General features: G+C 37.1%; 1 protein-coding gene across 2 annotated transcripts in view; it reads right to left on the bottom strand.

Annotated features, from left to right (window-relative positions):
* Window positions 1–20,131, bottom strand: part of LOC149141396 (lysine-specific demethylase JMJ27-like) — a 35,728-nt gene extending 15,597 nt beyond the window's left edge. The window contains exons 1-11 of one of the 2 annotated variants that reach the window (XM_089450181.1): window positions 19,512–20,131; window positions 16,971–17,834; window positions 16,666–16,808; window positions 16,403–16,502; window positions 16,069–16,201; window positions 15,896–15,959; window positions 14,957–15,734; window positions 6,241–6,570; window positions 4,655–5,215; window positions 4,450–4,522; window positions 4,244–4,329 (exon numbers count right to left, since the gene is read on the bottom strand). In XM_089450181.1, the coding sequence (XP_089306307.1) occupies window positions 4,244–4,329; window positions 4,450–4,522; window positions 4,655–5,215; window positions 6,241–6,570; window positions 14,957–15,734; window positions 15,896–15,959; window positions 16,069–16,201; window positions 16,403–16,502; window positions 16,666–16,808; window positions 16,971–17,486 (2,784 nt within the window). In that variant the 5' untranslated portion in view covers window positions 17,487–17,834; window positions 19,512–20,131. The remainder of the gene's footprint in view (window positions 1–4,243; window positions 4,330–4,449; window positions 4,523–4,654; window positions 5,216–6,240; window positions 6,571–14,956; window positions 15,735–15,895; window positions 15,960–16,068; window positions 16,202–16,402; window positions 16,503–16,665; window positions 16,809–16,970; window positions 17,835–19,511) is intronic. The other variant, XM_089450182.1, reaches the window with a different exon arrangement.
* Window positions 20,132–20,356: the final 225 nt, after the last annotated feature.

The raw sequence follows: 20,356 nt of genomic DNA, 5'->3' as shown, positions 1-20,356 counted from the left end.
AAGCAATTTACTTTACCTTTCCTAAGTTTACTTTAGCTCAATCAACTAACATAATAGTATGTGTTTTTTCCTAAGTTAGACTTAGGCTAAGTTACATTAGCAATCTTGCTCACACTAGAGCAAATACCTAAGGAGACTATAGGCGACTTCGGCATGCCTATACACAAGCCCTATTTTCCTTTAGTACCAAGATGGCCCTAGCCTTCCAAGGTCCCTACTAATATTAATTCTCACCTCACTTGAAATCAAACATATTCATTAAAGCAATTTACTTTACCTTTCATAAGTTTACTTTAGCTCAATCAGCGAACATAATAGTATGTGTTTTTTTCTAAGTTAGACTTACGCTAAGTTACATTAGCAATCTTGCTCACACTAGAGCAAATACCTAAGGAGACTACAGGCGACTTTGGCATGCCTAAACACAAGGCCAGTTTTCCTTTAGTACCAAGATGGCCCTAGCCTTCCAAGGTCCCTACTAATATTAATTCTCACCTCACTTGAGATCAAACATATTCATTAAAGCAATTTACTTTACCTTTCCTAAGTTTACTTTAGCTCAATCAGCTAACATAATAGTATGTGTTTTTTCCTAAGTTAGACTTAGGCTAAGTTACATTAGCAATCTTGCTCACACTAGAGCAAATACCTAAGGAGACTACAACTTCGGCATGCCTATACACAAGCCCTATTTTCCTTGAGTACCCAGATGGCCCTAGCCTTCCAAGGTCCCTACTAATATTAATTCTCACCTCACTTGAAATCAAACATATTCATTAAAGCAATTTACTTTACCTTTCCTAAGTTTACTTTAGCTCAATCAGCTAACATAATAGTATGTGTTTTTTCTAAGTTAGACTTAGGCTAAGTTACATTAGCAATCTTGCTCACACTAGAGCAAATACCTAAGAAGACTACAGGTGACTTTGGCATGCCTAAACACAAGGCCAATTTTCCTTGAGTACCAAGATGGCCCTAGCCTTCCAAGGTCCCCACTAATATTAATTCTCACCTCACTTGAGATCAAACATATTCATTAAAGCAATTTACTTTACCTTTCCTAAGTTTACTTTAGCTCAATCAGGTAACATAATAGTATGTGTTTTTTCCTAAGTTAGACTTAGGCTAAGTTACATTAGCAATCTTGCTCACTTTAGAGCAAATACCTAAGGAGACTATAGGCAACTTCGGCATGCCTAAACACAAGGCCCGTGCAGAAGTACCTGCCCGAGCTACAAATATCAACACCTTTAAATTCGAATGTATATATATATATATATAAACACACACATAAATTAAACTTTTAATATAAGTAAACTATTACTAATTTAAAATCTATTACTAACTGATGTTAGTTTATAACCTAAACTAAACTAGTTATATAAATTAATATCAGAAATTATTCAATCCAACCACGATTTATATCATTTGTGCGTAGGTGCATGAATGGGCGATTCAAGATAGGGTCTTCCCAACAAATATGAAGGCAAGGCCAGGCCAACAAAGGGATTTTGTTAACTGTCCGAGGTGTGCCCAACAAATACGAAGGTGAGGTCTGACCCTCTTGCAAATGAAGAGATTCCATTGACCGTCCAATTCCATTGTATATTTTCTAATTCTCCTTCCAACTCTGGCATAACATATGCATGAACACTTCAATAATTTCTCGACAGTGTATTCCTTTAATTTTAGAAATAAACAAATTCCAGAAAATTTCCTTTAAAAACAATCAGTTTACATAAAAATTTAGTTACATAACTAATGAAAATAAGATTTTTTCAGAACAGCCAAACTTTATGGACAAAATTGATCAAATTTGCTTGTAATTCTTTAAAATTTGTCCAAATTCGAATTTCATGGTCCAAAAGTAGCCAAATGCGGTGAATTAGCCAAGACCATGGTACATGAACCAAGTGTTGATTAATTTACCGCAATACAGATAGGTACCCTGTCATATCCTTGCATGCCTACATCGCAGGGTATATTCGGGTAACTTTACTTTGAAAGTCAGGAACATAACTTGTAAATGCGTGCTCTGGCCATTGATTCCCCAAACAAAAGGACATAAGACATTCATATATAAAAAAGGTGGGGCCCAACTGGGAAACCCCAAACATCACTTGCTAGGGCCCTTTATGAACCACAAAACCTTAACTAATCTCTCACTTTTATGCTAAGTTACCGGAAACTCCTGAAGAATTTCCCAGAAACGCGGATCCCCGTTTCCGATACATAAACGGATACGATTCTTGTCCGAAACACTGTAAAAACGTTTTTGTGCCGTTTCAAAAAATCGGAAACTTTAGATTTGGAATTGGATACGTTTCCAAGGGATTTAAATTTTTTTGGATCCGTTTCCGGTAAAACGGATCCACGAAAATTGTGATCAAAATCCACCCTTAAAATGTTAAAAAGCTTGAAAATTTGCATAGCCATAAATAAATAATAAAAATGAAGAAATCAGATTTGCAAATAAACTCACTATAAACAGAGTCTCATAAAATCTTTTCTAAATCTTTAGAAACAACAACACTCCATATATTTATCAAAAATTCTTACTAAGAAAAAGATAGATGTTCAAAAATGCAAATAAAGGGGTTTGATGAATGTCTTCGTAAAGAGATTTATTTGAGCGATTAATTTTCATTTGGTTAAGGTTTTGTTAATTGTCATTGATTTTGCTTTTGATTTCATAAATCCCTCCAATATAACAAATCTTCTCTAGCCAATCTTGTGCCTGCATATAGTCACAAGACCAAGCTGACATTGAGAAGATTGAAATGTTCAGATAGGTCTTGATGGAATATCCCAATGATCCCATGGGCCTTTTAATTGTCATGCAAGGAAGATAGATATCATATGCCATGCATGACACATTCTTTGAAGGAGTTGGACCCGAAAGCACAAAGGCTGTTGCATTTCTGATTACATTATTAATGATGATGATAATATGTTGAATGTTATAATAATCACTAATGATGATGACAATTTTTATGCTGAATTGATGATGATGATTTGTTTATGTTGAATTCATGACGATGACTATGCATTTTTAGATATAGATTCTAGATTCTAGATTCTAAAAGATGAATGGTAATATGACATATATATATATATATATATATATGTCGTTTCCTTGCCGTATCGTATCCTCATATTTTGAAAATTTGTCGTATCCGTTTCAAACCCCGTATCCGTATCCGTTCCCGTATCCGTTTCAGTGCAACTTAGCTTTTATGCTTCCATTCTCAACTTGAAGAGACCAGCAGTCTGGAAGAGAAGAAGAACATAAGGGGTTTCTGTGTCACATTTCTTGCCAGGAATTCGTGGATAGCAATAAAGATTGAAGAGGCTAAATGTTAAGCTCCATCTAGAGCTCACATTTTCAGCTCCAACAATACTTTCTCAGCATTTTCAGCATCCTCCAGTATTCAGATTTCACTTTCAGATTCTTATTTTTCTTCACTCAAATTTTTCCACCATGGAAACAAACCCTCTCTATCTATTGTGGAAATATGTTGTGAGCATCAACAGACAATTGAGGATCTAAGCAACAATGGCAATGATGCAGCAAAAACATTTTCTTTGAGAGTCCAGCTATGTTATTTTTCTGTTTCATTTTTGGAGATGTTATTGAGCAATTTTTTTGATGTACTTGGTTTATGAGTAGAAAGCTATCAATGACAATGATCAAGTTTTTCTAATCAAGGTTCAGTGTTGATTGTCAAGTGACAAATTATTGAATAAATTGAACACTTCGAATCTGAAAATGAATCTGTATTATTGCTGATTTACATAAATTTTAGTTATGTTTCTTGTTTTAATTTATTTATTTTTAAATACATAAAAAATCAAATTTCTATCTACCTCTGACATTCCCCTGCCCCTTGTTTCAGAAAGTGTCATACTCATACCTGCAGCCATACCCATCCAACCAGGCAACTTATATCTAATATGACTCATCAGTATTTTCCCAAGAAAAACAAGGATGGGAGCCCAATACCGACAGCTTCCCAACTGTTAGAATGGTTGTCCCTACGATATGGTTGTTGTGCCCACCTTTTTATGTTTTTATGTAGTTCTAATGGAGTGTGGATTATTTGATGGTAGGTATGTGACACCATCCCACCTAGGGTTTTATTGTGCTGAAAATGCAATTCATTTATAGTATATTTCAGAATTTAATTGGAAATATTGGAAAAAAACAGCCATACACATGTGGTTTGGAGTATTGAAACCTCACCTTCAAGTTTCTAACTTGATGAGGACATCCAGCTGGAATAAAAACTGCCTCACCAAGGTGTTGTTCAAATGTCCATGGCTCAACTTCTGCAAAATTAGCAAACATTGGTTTACAATTACTTTAAAAAAAACATTTGCATTATAAGAAAATGTGCACTACTACAGCCAATAGAAGAGTTTTTGATATGGCAAGGCAGCACTGCTTACGGTATTCCTCTTTCAATTTCTTTTTATGACCTTCATTCAAGTAAAAAGTTTGATCATGAATGGGGTGGACAACCTGAGGCAAAGACATTGACAAGATAACATAATTAACATATTGTTTCCAAGCTGGTTTGAATTATAGCCAAAAATAAATTTTGCAAAGTGCATCCCCATGAAAATGAAGCAAACTACAGGTCTTTGAGATTACCGAATCAACAGATACATTTCTGCTATGTCTGAAGTCTTGACAGTGCTTTAATAAATAATCCTGTAACTTTGGTATGTCCTCTCTCCGGAAAATGTCCCAAAGAGCTCCACCACGTGTGACATCTAAACTATTCTCTCTATTTCCAATCCTTCCTTCCACCTTTGTTGGTATTGTACCAAGATCCTTTTGTTCACTACTATGAGCTTTCCACTTTTCTGAACCATCATATTTTGCTCCATCTATATCCCAATTTTGCTCTTCCATATAATCAAGAGACTTTGCCCTCAAACTAGATTCAATGTCATTATCATTAAGGCATTCATCAGTAGTTTGACTTGAAGAAACTTTTCTGTTGCTTTGAGACACAGAAACATCAAATGATGATGCCTCAATTTTAGTTGTTTTTCCTCTCTCTTCTTCACCAAAGGAATTTCCAATCCTATCTGAGTCTTCATAAGGTTCTTCCGAATCTAATGCTCTTAATGATCTTTGAATTTTATCTATCTTAAGTTGCTGCCACCCTGGGAACTTGACTTCAGCTGTATGAGTCAATACATTTACCTGAAAGGAACAAAAGATATTTGCACTTTTGTTACCCTGAGAAAAAACATGCTCCGAAGAATATTCCATAACAATCAGACAGAGAGAGGTAAATAGTAGCAGCAAAAGCTAAATACCATTTTATATATTCTTGTAATAGTTATATCAGAAGGAAAAACCATCTAAAATGTGTCACATAGCTAGCAAGTGTTGTCAATATAAGATATTGATAGGAAGATGTTTTCTAGCCAGCTAATGAAGGACTAAATAAAATACAGCTCATTTGAAAACTGGATGATTTCGTCCACAGCCAAAGCAATATCATTAAACTAGTATTAAAAAACCCAGCACATTATGTCTTCAATGCAGTAACTGTCCATATGTTGCAGGCCTTAGGAACAGTGCAACTTCTCAGCTCTATGACACTCTTTCATTCACCAAAATTTTATTTATTGCTGTGGCCATTATTAACATAAAAAAAAAGGGAGAATGAGAATAGGAGATGTACAGGAATGCTGAAATTATCTTAAAATAGATGGATTTCTCATTTCTCTTGAGGAGATAATATTGCTAGTATTACTAACTAAAAGCACAATTACAGAATGTCAATCAATTCAGCTCAACAAGACCTCAAGGAAGAAGACACTGCATCAATGATGGAGGACATGGATCTGGTTAACCGAGATTCTCATCCTACCAACACTGGACAATATGATGTCATCAGTAAATATGTTTTCCATTAATTTCTATGTTTTGTAAATCAGTACTTATATTAGATATCCTTTTCAGCATATATACTAACAGGAATTTTCTGAAGGCTATTGCTAAGGACAGACTTAAAATTTTGTCTTTGGCACTCTCTATGCCTAGCTTACTGAACAGATCATGGCAGCTTTCTCCATGTACTTTTCACTGTTCAGCTTTTGCTGCAGACCTTCATAATATAGATTTTCCAGTTTCTTTTGAAAAACAAAAGCAAAAAGAAATACTAACCAAAAGCACAAAACTGAAAAACAGCTTAGGATTTTCTATGGATAAATACTTACCACATCATACATATCACAGTGCAAATTAGTAACAGAATCACCTCGGCCAAGTTCTTCACTTGTCCCATAAGCAATGTAAGTTCTGGGTCCTATATCAGGCTTTAAGCAATTATCAGGAAGCTTTGCTGCCAGATTAAGAAGGCCCCATTCAGGATGTGTGTACTCATGAAAGGGCAATGCATTAATGAATTCAGCTCTATGGCGTGGTAAACGTTCTTCAAAGAAATTTCGTGGTGGCCAATCCTTCAGCTTCAACATCAAAGGCCAACCATTTTTATGCATTTGACCATCTGCATACCCTTTGAAAAATTGGTTGACGCTGATTTCAATCTGAACCACCACATGCATAAGCAGATGCATTAGCTTATTGTACAAACTACTAAGATTCGAAAGGATAACAAAATAAATAGTGAAAGGATTGAATCAGCACAGCATAAAATAATATCTTGTAGTACATACAGAACTCAGGAACAGATAATGTGAAAGGATTAATGAAATCTGTGTAACACATCTAACCCACTAAAAACACCTAGAACTTGAATTGAAAATAAACAAACAAATGAGCTACTAAAGCAGGTGCATTATTGGAGAAACCCAGCTATTTTAGTGATTTTTCCTCTAAAAGGCAACCACTTTATATCAGCGTCACAACTCCAACATTTCTTCAGACAAACCAACTTATAAAAATGCAAAGGGTCACACCAAAATTTATATTCTATGAAATTCAAAAGTTTTTGGGAGGCAGGGAGATGCACAAATGTTCTATGTAATTACAGCTCTAAAAAGTAGGAGCATTTCTCTTTTATGAGAACATAGAGATGGAACCAAATAACATAAAACAAAAAAAGGTGGGCTGGAAAAAAAATGCTGTTGTCTATAGCAGAGAAATCAGAAGTGAAGCAATGCTTATATAATTATGTGTACAACCAGGGGTTGGAGATGGTAATAATGAAAAATCTTTCAGCTTTGTCACAATGAAAAACTTTCAGGAGAATATACTTCACACTTTAGGCAAAAGCACAAAGAAGAGATCGCGTAGAGTGTCTGCTATCTTAAGCTAAATGTACAAGTAATCAGCCCCCAAGACATAGTGCAAAGCTCAGCAGTAAACAACTCAAAAGGCAAAGATTGCAATAAAGAAAATAAATCTCATTGCTTTCTTTTGAACTTCAGAAAATAAACATGCTTTTTCATTCTGATTAAGTCTATCTCCTTCCAGCTCATTATGGATGTTTTAAAAATTTTGAAAAATAAGCAATAAAAAGAAAGATACTGATTTCTGGAAGTCACTGGTATAAACTACTCACTTTGCAAGCTTGACTGCTTGTGGGTAAAGATCAATAGGTCATATTTCTGTCTTTGCCTTTTATGAGTTGCACATGTTTATGAAAGTTCAAACTTAGATTTTAAATCATTTCTACAACGAAGCATAATTCATAGTACGTGCACAGAGATCTCAAATGACAGAAGAAATTGCGATAACCTTGATGTTAGCTAAAACTTTAATCTTAACAAAAATTATAACCAGGACAAAATTTTATCCAGAGAAACGCATCAAAGATTTTCCCCATATCCACTTTATCAGGCATAACTCAGAAAACAAGTCTTTACAACTCATCCTCCAATCTACTAAGTGCTTGCAGTGAATAGTATTATCAGGATGGTTAGTGAACCACCAAGTTCTCTTCAACAGATGAGAACCATTCTCAATCTCTCATTAAAATATGCTGTCAGATTTGATTAACAGGATGCAGACATTGGTGCTATCTTGGATGTACACTTAAAATTAGACATTACCAAAGATGTCAAATGTCGATATGACTGGAACACTGTATATTAAAAAATGCAAAATGCAGCTTTCTATATATAGTATAGTATAAACAGACAGCAAAGATAATTTTTGAAGCATTTCAAAAAGCAAAACAAGCATATGAAACCCAATAAGGATTTTCCCCAACATGGACAACCTGTGACTCAGCCATGATGACAACCATGACGATGTATATGTTTGCAGAATTTCTGGAGCAGAATGCATAAAGAAAGGATGCAGTTAATGACTGGGATGCCTCATCATCACTTAAGAGTTGCTATCAAATTTTCTTTGTGTACTTACAGCATTCTCTGCAAGACTTGCAAATTACAAATTGAAAGCCAAAAAATATAGTGGAGCACGTGCATCACCAAACTTGTGTGGGTGATTTCTTAGGTTAGGTCCACCTTAAGATTGTTATCTTACATGCTTTGCAAAAATCTGGGAGCCTTATGATTGCAAAGTTGGAATCAGAACCTCACTAATGGTTTCTTACTGTTTCAGTTTGCTGAGCACACATATTCTATGGTATGGAAGTCCTCAAAAGGAGGCAATGGATGTGAAGGATGATCTGTTGATTTTTGTAGCTACGGTTGGTCTTCAAAAGGAAAGAAAATATTTTTTTCTTCAGTTCATGTCGGCTCCAGGAGGACAGGTCGGCCCCTCCATTTGACTGGGCTTGACCCTTGGTCAAAACCCACATGGTTTGACCTATATAAAAAGACCATTTGACCTCTCCATTGGGCATCCAATTCAAATTTGGATCATCAATCAAGAAGTCTTCTGTTCACATGTGAAGGAGGAAGAAGGATCTGAAGTTGACCAGCATTGACCAAGTATTATCTGCTCTGTTTGACTGAGGTTTTGGAGGGTTGACCAAACCTCCTTGCTTTGTTGACCACAGAAGTTGACCAAATTTCTGAAGCATATTGTTGACCGAAATTCTGAGTTGACCGCAGGCTGTCTGAGGCAGGTTTGACCACAGTTGACCGAGACTTTCTGAAGCAGATTTGACTGAGATTTCTGGGCAGTGTTTGACTGAGGTTTGGGCAGAGTTGACCAAATTCTTGGGCAGATGTTTGACTGATATTCTGAGCAGTTTGGACCAGGTTTGACCTAGCTAGTTTGTATGGTCAAATTGGCCAAGTTTGACAGAAAATCAGATTGTATCTCTTGTTGAATTGGATAATTTCTCTAAGAAAAGGTTGCTGGTTTTTTCCCTAGAAGAGGGTTTTCCCAGGGTAAAATTTGTTGTGTCTTTGTGCATTATTGTTCTATTGTGATCTCTACTGTCCTACTGCATTTTATGTTTGAATTTCTGAAATATAATTGTTTAATGATAATCTGGAAGTGCGAAGATAATATTTAATATCAGTAGAAGTACTTATCAATTTCAGGAATTGTGCTTGTATCTATTGCACTTGAAAAATCTATTGGAATTTGGTTGTCATTGATGTCAACCCAAGCAGCAGCCAGAAGAAGTCCACCTTTAAAGAAGAAAATGACAGGGAAGATCAGTGTTTTTGGGTTCAAGACCATCTTCATTTGATTCTCCTCATCGTGCCAATTCCAACGGTAGGTGGCATGCCACATAACTCCTCACGGTTGAGGAGATATGTCTAGTCAAAGTTGGAGCCCCATTATATGGTTGGAGTGCCCTAATAAGAGATGCTAAGGGCAGCTTGATGATTGGTATATTAGTGGCACTTATTTTCAAGAAAATCAAATTAATATGATGGACCTATTAAACCATCAAATAAGGAATATCCTGGTCAATTTCGGCTTGCAAAGGAGGAATATTAATTGTAAATTGGAATTCAAGTCGGCCTCCAAAGGTGGTTAAGTATTGGCTCCATTTTTTTTGAAAATTCAAATTTAATTTTAAGTTTGGCTCCATCATTCAAGGCCATGTCAGCCCCTCTAGAAGCCCTCTCCATCACTATAAATTGAGTACTCGTCTCCTCTTCAGATCATCAATTTGATTCATGAAATATCAAGCTTATCTTCTGTTATGAGGCCAGGAGCATACACATCTATCTGAAGTAGGAGGGCCAAGTTTTTGTTTAAGTTAAATTGAAGTTTATATGGATCAAATCTGAACTGGAAGGAGGAATTCTGAGGAAAAGACAAGCTCAGTTTCTGAGGCATCATGAGGACAATCCGAAGTTCAAACTCTTTTGAGGCAGTGTTTGCCTCTGTTTTAAGGGCATTAATTGTCATGGTTCACTGAAATTTCTGACACTTTTGGGTTTAATCTTTAGACCTCTTCTGTGGAGTATCTTTGCTGGTCAAAAGGCCTGTTCTGTGGCCTGTTGCAGATTGATTTAGGACCCTTTTGTGGCTGATCCAAGACAGTTTGAGGCAACCTGCGTTGATTTTTCTAAAGCAATTTTCTGTGCCCTAATCAGTGAAGAATATCTGATTTTCTGAGGCAACTTTGTTGATGATTCGGAACTCTCTGTGGGACGTTTTTCTGAGACTCGGATTTCCTTTTTCTTGAGGCTGCTTTGGAGGGTTCTGTGGGTTGATACGACCTGGTCTGAGGCTCTCTATTTTGTAACAACTTCAATGGCTCAGATCTTCCTTTGCACTCTTCTAAGGCAGATACTATGAAGCTTAATCACCCACCATCTTAGCCCTTCCAGAAGCTCGGAACGTTGACATTCTGTGCCTTTTTGAAGTCTGTTCTGTGGTCGAAATTATCTATCTGAGGCTTGCAATCCAAGACCTATTTCTGTGGCATGTTGTCAAGTTATCTGTGAGAGTTAATTCACACCTGAACTAGAGATATTATTTATTGAATAAATCTGAAGTATCTGTTCAAGTTTGGATCAATACATACCTGTGAGAGGCTGATCAAGGTCATGTTGAGGTTTTAACTTCTAAGTGATTCAGGATCTGAGGCAACTTCATTGAAGGCAGCATAATGTTTTGAAAGGACAAAAAGAAGCATCTTCAGGCACAACACTTGGCAGTTAGTGGCACACTTCACATCAGCAGACTTCAGGTATGAAACATGTTATGTGAATTGTTCAGTAATTGTTGATTGACTATTGCATTCAGAGAGATGAAGGTTGTTGATTGAAGGCATTATCAAGTATTGCAATCAGAGGTACGACTTGTGATTCTGTTACATTGCACTATGCTATACTGAGCAGTTCTGAAGTTTGGCAGTCGATGTAGTCTTTGGCACACCATGGGTGGTTGGGTGGTTCAAGGAGGAGAGTAAAGTCTCCCTCAGGTTGAAGCCTGAAAATACTTCAGAGTGGCAGGGTGGTGCTACGGCAAGTTGAAGCTTGCAGGGTTTTGGAGCATCCTTTCAGTTGGAGCTGATAAAACCAAGGCATTGGAGAGTCCTTCCAATTGGAACTGCTAAAACCAAGGCGTTGGAGCGTCCTTCCAGTTAGAGCTTCCTAATAAATTGAATCTTTTTCTAGAGTACTAAGAAGTTGGAGATTCCCTTTCAGTTGGAGCTGAGAAATAGTGTACTCATAAATTATATTAGAAAAACGTTCAGTGGTTTTTCTCCCGAAAGGTTTTCCACCTAAAAATTTCTTGTGTATTGCTATTGTGATGTGTGGCTGATTTATGTTTTGATTTGTGTTGATGCTCTGAAATTTAATAATTAAGTAATTGTAAGTGAAATACTGATTCACCCCACTTTCAGTATTTCCAACAAAATCAACATGATCTTGGCTGTCATATCCCTGTGGGACAAATTCTTACTGGCCCAGGTCCACGCACTAGTTTAGGTAGACTTCCCCTAATCTCCCTAAATCTTTGTGCCATTTTTTCTATGGTTTGGTTGCACCATTTGGAAAGTTTATTTTTTTTGAGCAATGTAACTCATAGTTAAAACATATCAATTTGGATTCGATAAGATTCTGTAAAAGCATGTTGGAAAAATCCGATTCTCAAAAACTTCTATGCCTAATATGAAAAATATTAGTATAAAGTTTTAAATTTCTTGAAGAGTCTGAAAGTGCTTCCTACAGACAGAAAACTCATAATAGGCCTTATTTCCAGAATATCCGAGATTTCCATGTTATAAACTCGATTGAATTTTAATTTGATAATTATTAAATCAAAATTGAAGTTACAAATTATGTTTCTCCGGATAAATATTGTATGGTACAAATAGCATTTTTGGCAGAAATTCAGCCAAACTAAATTCTTGGCTGAATTTCCAAAAAGTTACAGAATTCTGCTACTATGGTGTAAAGTCTTATGCTCCATGACCCAATAAACAAGTTTGTGTCGAAATAGACCTCTCCAATGAAGTTACAACAAACAATTTACAGCAATGAGAAACAAGCATAGAAAATTGTGCTAAAAGAGCTCAAAGCCATGAGATTTGACAAGCCTGGGGTCCTTAAATTCAGTCTCAACTCCACTAGCTCAAAATGCTGGTGCTTGAGGAGGTCGCTAAAAAGATTGTAGACCCAAAGATACCGTAACTGCCCAAGAGGGGACTGAATATGAATTTGTTAGCCATCCCTTTGATTAATGTATGCAAAACTAAAACCCATGAGCTATGCTAAATGCAGACCTTTAATTAAACAAACCCGACAAACCTATCATTTAGCATATGCATGAGTTGGTCTACAATGACCTATTTATCAAGTTGGGCATGCCTGCTCCAACTACTTGGTGGAATGACTAGAAGTCGTTAGAGACCAACTCATGAATCCGCTAACTTGGCATTAATGACTGGTTGGCTCAACACTATCCAATCATCAATGTCAAGTTAAACAAGCTCTAGAGAGTGGCCTCCGAGCAATCTACCTTGTTTCAATTCCATGCAATGTGGCAAGGCTTCACTGAGCCCAAAAAGCCCACGATTGCTTGGCCCATGCTTTTACGCAGCCTTCCTCTTGGCCAACCTCTAAAGTATCTACGAGTTTTCCAACCCAAATGCCCAATGTCACAAAGATCAAGCAATTGTTATTGTTTTGTCCCCATACCAAGTCAATCTCAGAATGGCCCTCAAACCTGTGTGGTCAAAGATGATCACTCCACCAATTTTGCTATTCTACAAATACAAAACACATGCCATCACATTGAGGTCAACTTATGGCGTTTGTCACCACAATGACCCATGTTCAAGACCTAGAGGTCCTACTACATTGTGGTTTATTGTCATTTGTGGCTTTTTAACAATGCTGATTTCTATTAATGTAATGAGGCAACAAGTTACAGACACCCTCTTTGCATTAAGCTGTTAGAGAAAAATAATGATTTAACTCTAATTTTCAGTCATTGGGTTTTTTCCCATTTTTTAAAATATGTTCAACACAACACAAGATGTAGAACATACGCAGTTATGCTACTCTTATTTAAGTATTTGAATTCATTCTTTTCTTGTGTGAGTATTGTATTGATGTCTAACCAACCCCATATTGCTCAATTTCCCTGATTAGAGACTCAAATTAGGGACAAATTTTGCAATTCCTACTCTCTTGGGGTCTCGCCCAGAGAATCTGTGAACTGATTGTTCTAACAGAATACATGGTGAAACTTTTATGTTTGAAACTTCCTTAGTATTATTACTCAGATTAGCTAGATAATATTTTTTAGGTGCAGATCCTTTGGTAGAGAGCCTGTGACCATGTGTTGTATGATAATTCTTGAGTTCTCGATGATTGAGAGGTGTGATAGATTTTGAGCATGGGCCAATAATAGGCCCTTAAGGAGAGCATATGCCTCAGATTGATTGTTAGATCTCAATCCTAAACCCCATAAGTCAATTATGTTGATCCATCAATGCAAAGAATCCCTCCCCCCCTTCCCCGCCCTTGGAGTATGAAGCAATCTGAAAACATCTAATTAGAAACTTTTCCTTCAAGTGCCAAGGATCCTCAAATAATGTCACTTGTGATGAAAAAGAAATGGTTGCCATCATAGTAGTGAAATTCCATTGAATTAGGTCCTTCCATATGAAAATTCAAACCCCCCCCAACTCAAATTCAATTCATACAATGTCAACAACAAAAATGAAAACCTTTAGCATTAAAAAATTTAATTCAATAATTAAGAAACTAAAATACGCTTGGTTGATAACATGGAAACCTCAAAATATTCTGTAAATAAGGCATACTAAGTAGTATCTCCCATTAGGCACCGCTTATTTTTGCTAGCCTTGTATGTGATCAGTCAGTCCTTTGGTTAATCCAATTTGTTCTGCAATGAATTTGGCTGTGAGAATTGTAAGACCCTTCAGCATATCCAGTTTTTGTAATAAACAGTCAGCAGAGTTGGACAAATTTTGTATGTAAATCAGTAGCACAATAACTAAGAGAGACTATGGGGTAAAAGATCAAGTTACAAAGGAAAGAACCAGGTTGCTGCTAAAAATAGGCCATCATGCTAGAATTTGGGCAGACTTGATGTATCCTGTATAATTACTTGTATTTTGATTTAAACTAATTTTCCAAGCAAAAAGAATTTTTGAAGATAAATTCAAGAAAAAAATCACCACTACTGGAATAAATTACCATTAGTTATACAAGATTTAGATATAAATATAAATGAAATTTTCCAACAAAAATTCAGCCGGGGATTCTGATCAGAAATATTTTCAGATCCTGTTATTAAGGCAACAACTGGACTGTACAATGTACTCAGTATATTGATTTAACTATTTAAAAATAAAAAATAAAGGATATAACTCCTAACTGTTAATTATGCAGGATTAAAATATTCAAAATGCAGCTAACTCACTAATGAGACATCTTTAAACATCATGATATCAAAGCTTCTCTTTGTGAATGAGATGCAACTTTATATAAAGATAACTATGAACACCATAAAATAACAGAACCTTCACAATCTAGATCAAGGTGCATAATTATTTGGTTACTTCAAAAAGAAACATACTTCCAAGTTTGATTGGAGAAAAGAACTTACTTCAGACCAATTTAAGCAATCAATGGCCTTTATCTTTGTCTCCTCATTAAACTTGCCATTCATAGTCTCTCGAACAGGCCGCAACATGACCAATGGGTCCCAGCTCAGACTGGAAGTGCCTTCAAGAACATTCTGCACAATGACCGGTTGACCTCTAATCCAGTGTTTCTGGAAATGCTCAAGGCCTTCTTCTTTAGTATCCTGTACAGTTGGACAGTACAAATAATTGTCACTGTTGTCCTTCCTATGAGCTGCTTGGCGTAAATTCCTTTCAGAATATCCATTTTTCCCATAAGAACCAGACTTGAAGCATGAGGTACAGGAGTGAGAAATTTTCAAGCCCTCTGCGACTTTGCAGCTGCTGGCCATTTCCTCTGCCTCTTTGTCAAGTTTTGCAATCATATTCATTCTATAAATGCGTTTTAATTCTAATAAATGACAACCACAGCCACCATATTCCTTTGGAGGGCATGGAATGCTACCATCACTATTAGCCTTCCAATCTGGTAATCTGTCTGTAGGGTCTACAGTGCTATTGCTAGTAACCTGGGAGTGAAGCTCCCAACCTGATCTTCCGCCTGACACCTTTGTTTGCTTATTTCTTGGTAATCCCTCTCTAGAATAACCTCTATCTGTAGACTGCTGTTGGGCCAATTCTGCTTTACCACCACCTGGTTGACAACCTTCTCGAAGCCCCCGACAACAACTGAGACAAAGATCATATGAACAATATGGGCATTTCCGATGGTAATCAACAATTGATGTCTTGCAGTTGTCACTGTAGCAATACAGAAGACATCAAATTGCCATGTGAGATGGTATGATGATATTAGACTATGATCTCAAAATATTGGAGATAACTAGACCTCATCCTATGTTACCTAGGGTGTAATTGTATTTTAGTTAAAAAACAAGGGGATTAGAACTTTGAACATGTACCAGAACAGATGCTCATCTGCATTAAGTTTGGCTTTAGGAATCTCCGGCTTTATTGTTGGTTCACCTAGGCAGGGGCAATATTTCAAGAATGTTGAGACCATTGCAGAAATTTGAGCATGTGACAAATATTTAAAACTGTCCCCAGGCAAAGAAGAATGCCACAAGCTACTCACCTTGAATCTTGGCCTCCACCTCTTGCTCCAAGTACTCCTCCCTGTGGATCTGCTTGAGCACAGGAAGTGCCATAGACAGAAAGTAATGAAGGTACCGAATCTTCTCAGTGTTGTCTGTTTCCTGCATCCTGACCTGCATATAAAGAATGCCAGTTTCAAGTATATGAGATATTTTCCTTCTACAGATTATAACTGCTATCACCAGTGCAAAACGTAATGCTATTAACACAAACAAACCCATAACAAGGAACAGAATACGACTGGAATTCCAATCTACTGACGACTTGTTCAGCATAGCAAAAAGGTTACTGAAATTTCTCAAAAGATCAAATACCTTCACCTGTCCATTCCCACGCAAACATGCCTTGCAACTGCAATTCCCACGACAAAATGGGCAAGCCTTTTCAATATCTTCTTCTGAATATTCGGGATACCTAAACCCATCAAATCAAATAAGCATGTGTATAAAAGTTAGATACAGCCAAATATTAACAAATTTTCAAATGATCTTGTCATTATTGGCTTCTAGATATTGAAAACAGGATGGTCTAAGATTTGAGATGATCCTTCTCCACTGGAAGGACAGCCTATTCCTACCAGTTAGCAATACAGGAGAAGCAGTAACGCTTTCCTTTGCACTTCGAACAACGGACTAACTTCAGTTTGTCATTCTTCTGACATTGATGACATATTGCACTTTCTGCCTCACCCAAGGTACCAGTCCTCTTGCTAGAGGAATCCTGAGACACAACAGCAGAGAATGTTCCTTAACCAAGGCCGTGCCAATTCTAATTGGTGCTACTAGTTATATGTTCAAAACAAGTGTGAGAATCCTGACAATAACGGAATAAAATAAAAGTAAACAATGCAACACAAAAGTGATGATAACAAGCTAAACTCACCAAAAGAGGCCTGTTTATCAAGTTTTTTGCAGTTTTGGTTTTAGCAAAAGGTGTGTGGGATTGATACCGTGGAAAATCAGTCTCTCTTTCAATTCCACGGTTTCTTAAGATATCCACCTCAGCTTCTTCACTACTGATCAATTGGGAGTGTCGAATAGATGTGCCTGACTGATACATAAGCTGGCTTTTTGGAACCTTGTCTTTTGATTTCTTATTCATTGGGATGCTAGAGAACTCCCGCCCAGCAGTGGCAGAAATATGTGGCTTTTCAACTTCATTCTGCTTGTTTTCAAACACTGGCTCGCTGCTTTCCTCCTTTTTCCTCATCTTCTTCTCACTGGCACGCTTGGCAGAATTTGCAGCCCTCCTTTTTGCTTGAATATAATGCTTTTCACAGACAGTCTTGTCTGGCATAGACCTTGCACTGCATCTCCACTGCTTCCCATCTGATCTCTTGCAGCGTAGTTCCTCTGGAACCACCCCATTTTCTTCCTTTTCCATATTTCCAGATGCCATTGGGAAAACTGAAACAGGCAGCCTGCAAAACGATGCAGTTGCCACCTCGCTAACAAATCAACAGCAAGCCAAGATAACCAATAGTGAACCCCTCCCCATATGACAAGAATAAATGGAACAATTTTTCAGGTCTTTGCTGCTATCTTGGAAATGAGAGTATGAATATATACCACCAAACCTTTCAAGCCAAATCATTCCATTTTTCACCCTTGGCAGAGAACAAGGGACCCACAAACTTCCCTTTAAATTGCCCTCACACAAATCCCTCACAAATAACTTCAACAAAGCTTGCTCGCATGACAAATGTTACACATGGAACCAATCAAAAGGAGATCAAAACCTACTCTCCTGCAGGCAACAAACGTAGACCTTAGTAATTGAGAAATTTTTATCCGCAATTCCTATCATAAAGAAAAGTATACTATATTCAATACATTTATCTATTTAGAAGCTGACGATAAATGAAACCCACCAAGGAAGAGAAACCCAATCCTCAAAAAAATTCAAGGAAAAATGAAAATGCATTAGAGTTTCTGACATGAAAAGTAGAAGAACATTAGCCTACACTTGCTTTTTATCACAAATCAACTAATTTCGAGAAGAAAACTAAAAGTGCATATGTTCACAAAAATATAGCATAAACAAGGCCAGTAACTTTATTGCAAATTTATTGAGATAGAATGCAATAATTTTTCCAGGAATGACAAGGCATACCAGACAAAGAAATTGTGTATTTCTGATAAAAAACATCAAGTTTCCAAAACATATTTCAAGAGAATTGTAATCAGACTACAAATAACCTATTTTTCCATTCGGATTAATTTAGCCAATTGTAAACTTCTTTTAAATGGAAAGAATAATTGTAAACTTTTTTAAATGGAAAGAATATAAGTCAGAGAACCTTCTCTATTGAAAAAAAAACATAAACGAGTCAAATTGCAACCAATCAAGTTTGAGTGTTTGCAAAAATTCTTCAATGGAATATGAAACATGCATTCCCGCTTGCCTTCAAACATACTATAAGAAAGGTGAACTGCAGCTAACTGAAATTGTATCCTGCTTGCTGAAATTTTATCCGCTGGTGTTACAATCTGAACAATCTGATAGTCAAGTTCACGGATAGTTTTGCAGAAAAGGACTTCTATTTGGAAGTGTGGAGGAAGCAAACAATTTTGAGGACAATCCAACCAATTACACAATCAAAGGAGAAAAAATTTACTAAAATGAGCAATTTTCAACATAACTGAACTGGCCGAATTCTAAAGCAGGCCATCAAACCAAGTAGACTTTTTGAACCAACCACACAGAGTGCAATAAAGCTATCTTCGGCAAAACCCAATTAGGAGATGCACTATAATTCTCAATTCCAAAAGCATATGTAAACAATTGAGGGAAAAGCATAGGATTTCCGGTGATTCCTAATTACAAAAAGGACTGTTGCCCAGAGAAAGCCGGTTTAGGCAGCGTTTGTGGGGCGGCGAAAATTAAAAATACACAATGTAAATAAATTCTCCAAATGCCTACCAAAAGAAACATAAGCCCATTGCAACGCATTATCAAATATAACAAAAATTCACGACAAACTCGACCTTTGTTTCTGATAAATCCAAATCAATTACGACCCATAAAAGCATACCAAGCCAATTTTGGGGGTCTATATCTTAAGCAGATGCGAGCAAAACAGGGTCACAGGGCAAATATATAGCCGCATACAAGGTAATTTTTTTCTACTCAAAGAGACGTCTGCAAGCAAATCAAGAACAACCAAGATTAGCCTTTCCAAATATTTCGGCCGCACAGAAAGCTTCAATTCCTTTAGGCCGCTAGCAAATCTAGCGAGTTTCAAACTTTAAACCAGAGAAAATCCCAACTTTACACAGAAGAAGCCCTTTCTCGGCAGACACATGACCGAAAACAGCCCAAAGAACTCCACAATCAACCCTAAAAGCCCGAAACAATTGACCCCCGAAACGGCAAAATTGGCAAGACCTGAATGAAATCTAATATCAGTGAAATCCATCGTACCTTTCGAGCACCTATGGCGCGCCCTGGCCTTTCTCAAGTGCTCCACAGAGCCCCCAGGGTTTGGTTGAATAGAAACCAGGCAACCAGCTAGGTAACGCAACTTCAACAACAACGATGACCAGCACGAACCCCGTCGAGGATTAAAGGGTAAACCGCAGACGCCGTCCGGTTTCCAGAAGGAATACAATTTTCACGGCGAGGGTAGATTTTACGATCCACAAATAAATATTTTTTTTCTTCTCATTATTTTTGTTTTTCTTTTTATAGTTACTGCATTGTCCGGCGGTGGTTTCGGGTGGCGTTGACGGGAAACCTTATGGAAGAAAGCACTGCTTGTGTTTATGTCTGTGTTTGACAGATGACAGGAGAGAGATTCCACAGTGGTTTCCCCCACATGTAGGGACTTCATGGCGGCGGCGCCTAAACCTCCGCTCACTTATGGAATCGGACGGCCGACGTCGCTCCTCGCAGGTCCTGGACCCGCTAAGATTTCGCCAACCCCGTCTCGTCGTAAGCTGAATAAGCAGCGTGCATGTTCAGCGTATAAAACTAACCGGTTTTCGTTATTGTAGGTTCCCGGGTGACTGTGTCTATGTTTTTGCCTATTTCTGTATTCTTTTATTAAACTGTGTGTAAAACTGATTGTTAAAGAGAGGCAAAAATAACAAAACAATTCTAGGGTTGTGATGGGGAGAATAAGAAGAGCCATGTAATCTTACTAACCACCACAAATGGGTATTGTTACTCTCCATATGATGTAACCCTTGGGCTTCTGATTTTTGTGGGGTAAGAATTAGAAGTTATTAGTTGCTGCTCCTTTAAAAACGGAATGGTTCAAATCTCTC

Source organism: Pinus tabuliformis, chromosome X (genome assembly GCF_031772625.1).
Source record: "Pinus tabuliformis cultivar Carrire ecotype Pingquan chromosome X, CPIR1, whole genome shotgun sequence".
Classification (NCBI taxonomy): Eukaryota; Viridiplantae; Streptophyta; class Pinopsida; order Pinales; family Pinaceae; genus Pinus; species Pinus tabuliformis.
The sequence above is the reverse complement of the archived record's forward strand: the minus strand, read 5'-3'. Positions and strand labels throughout refer to the sequence as shown.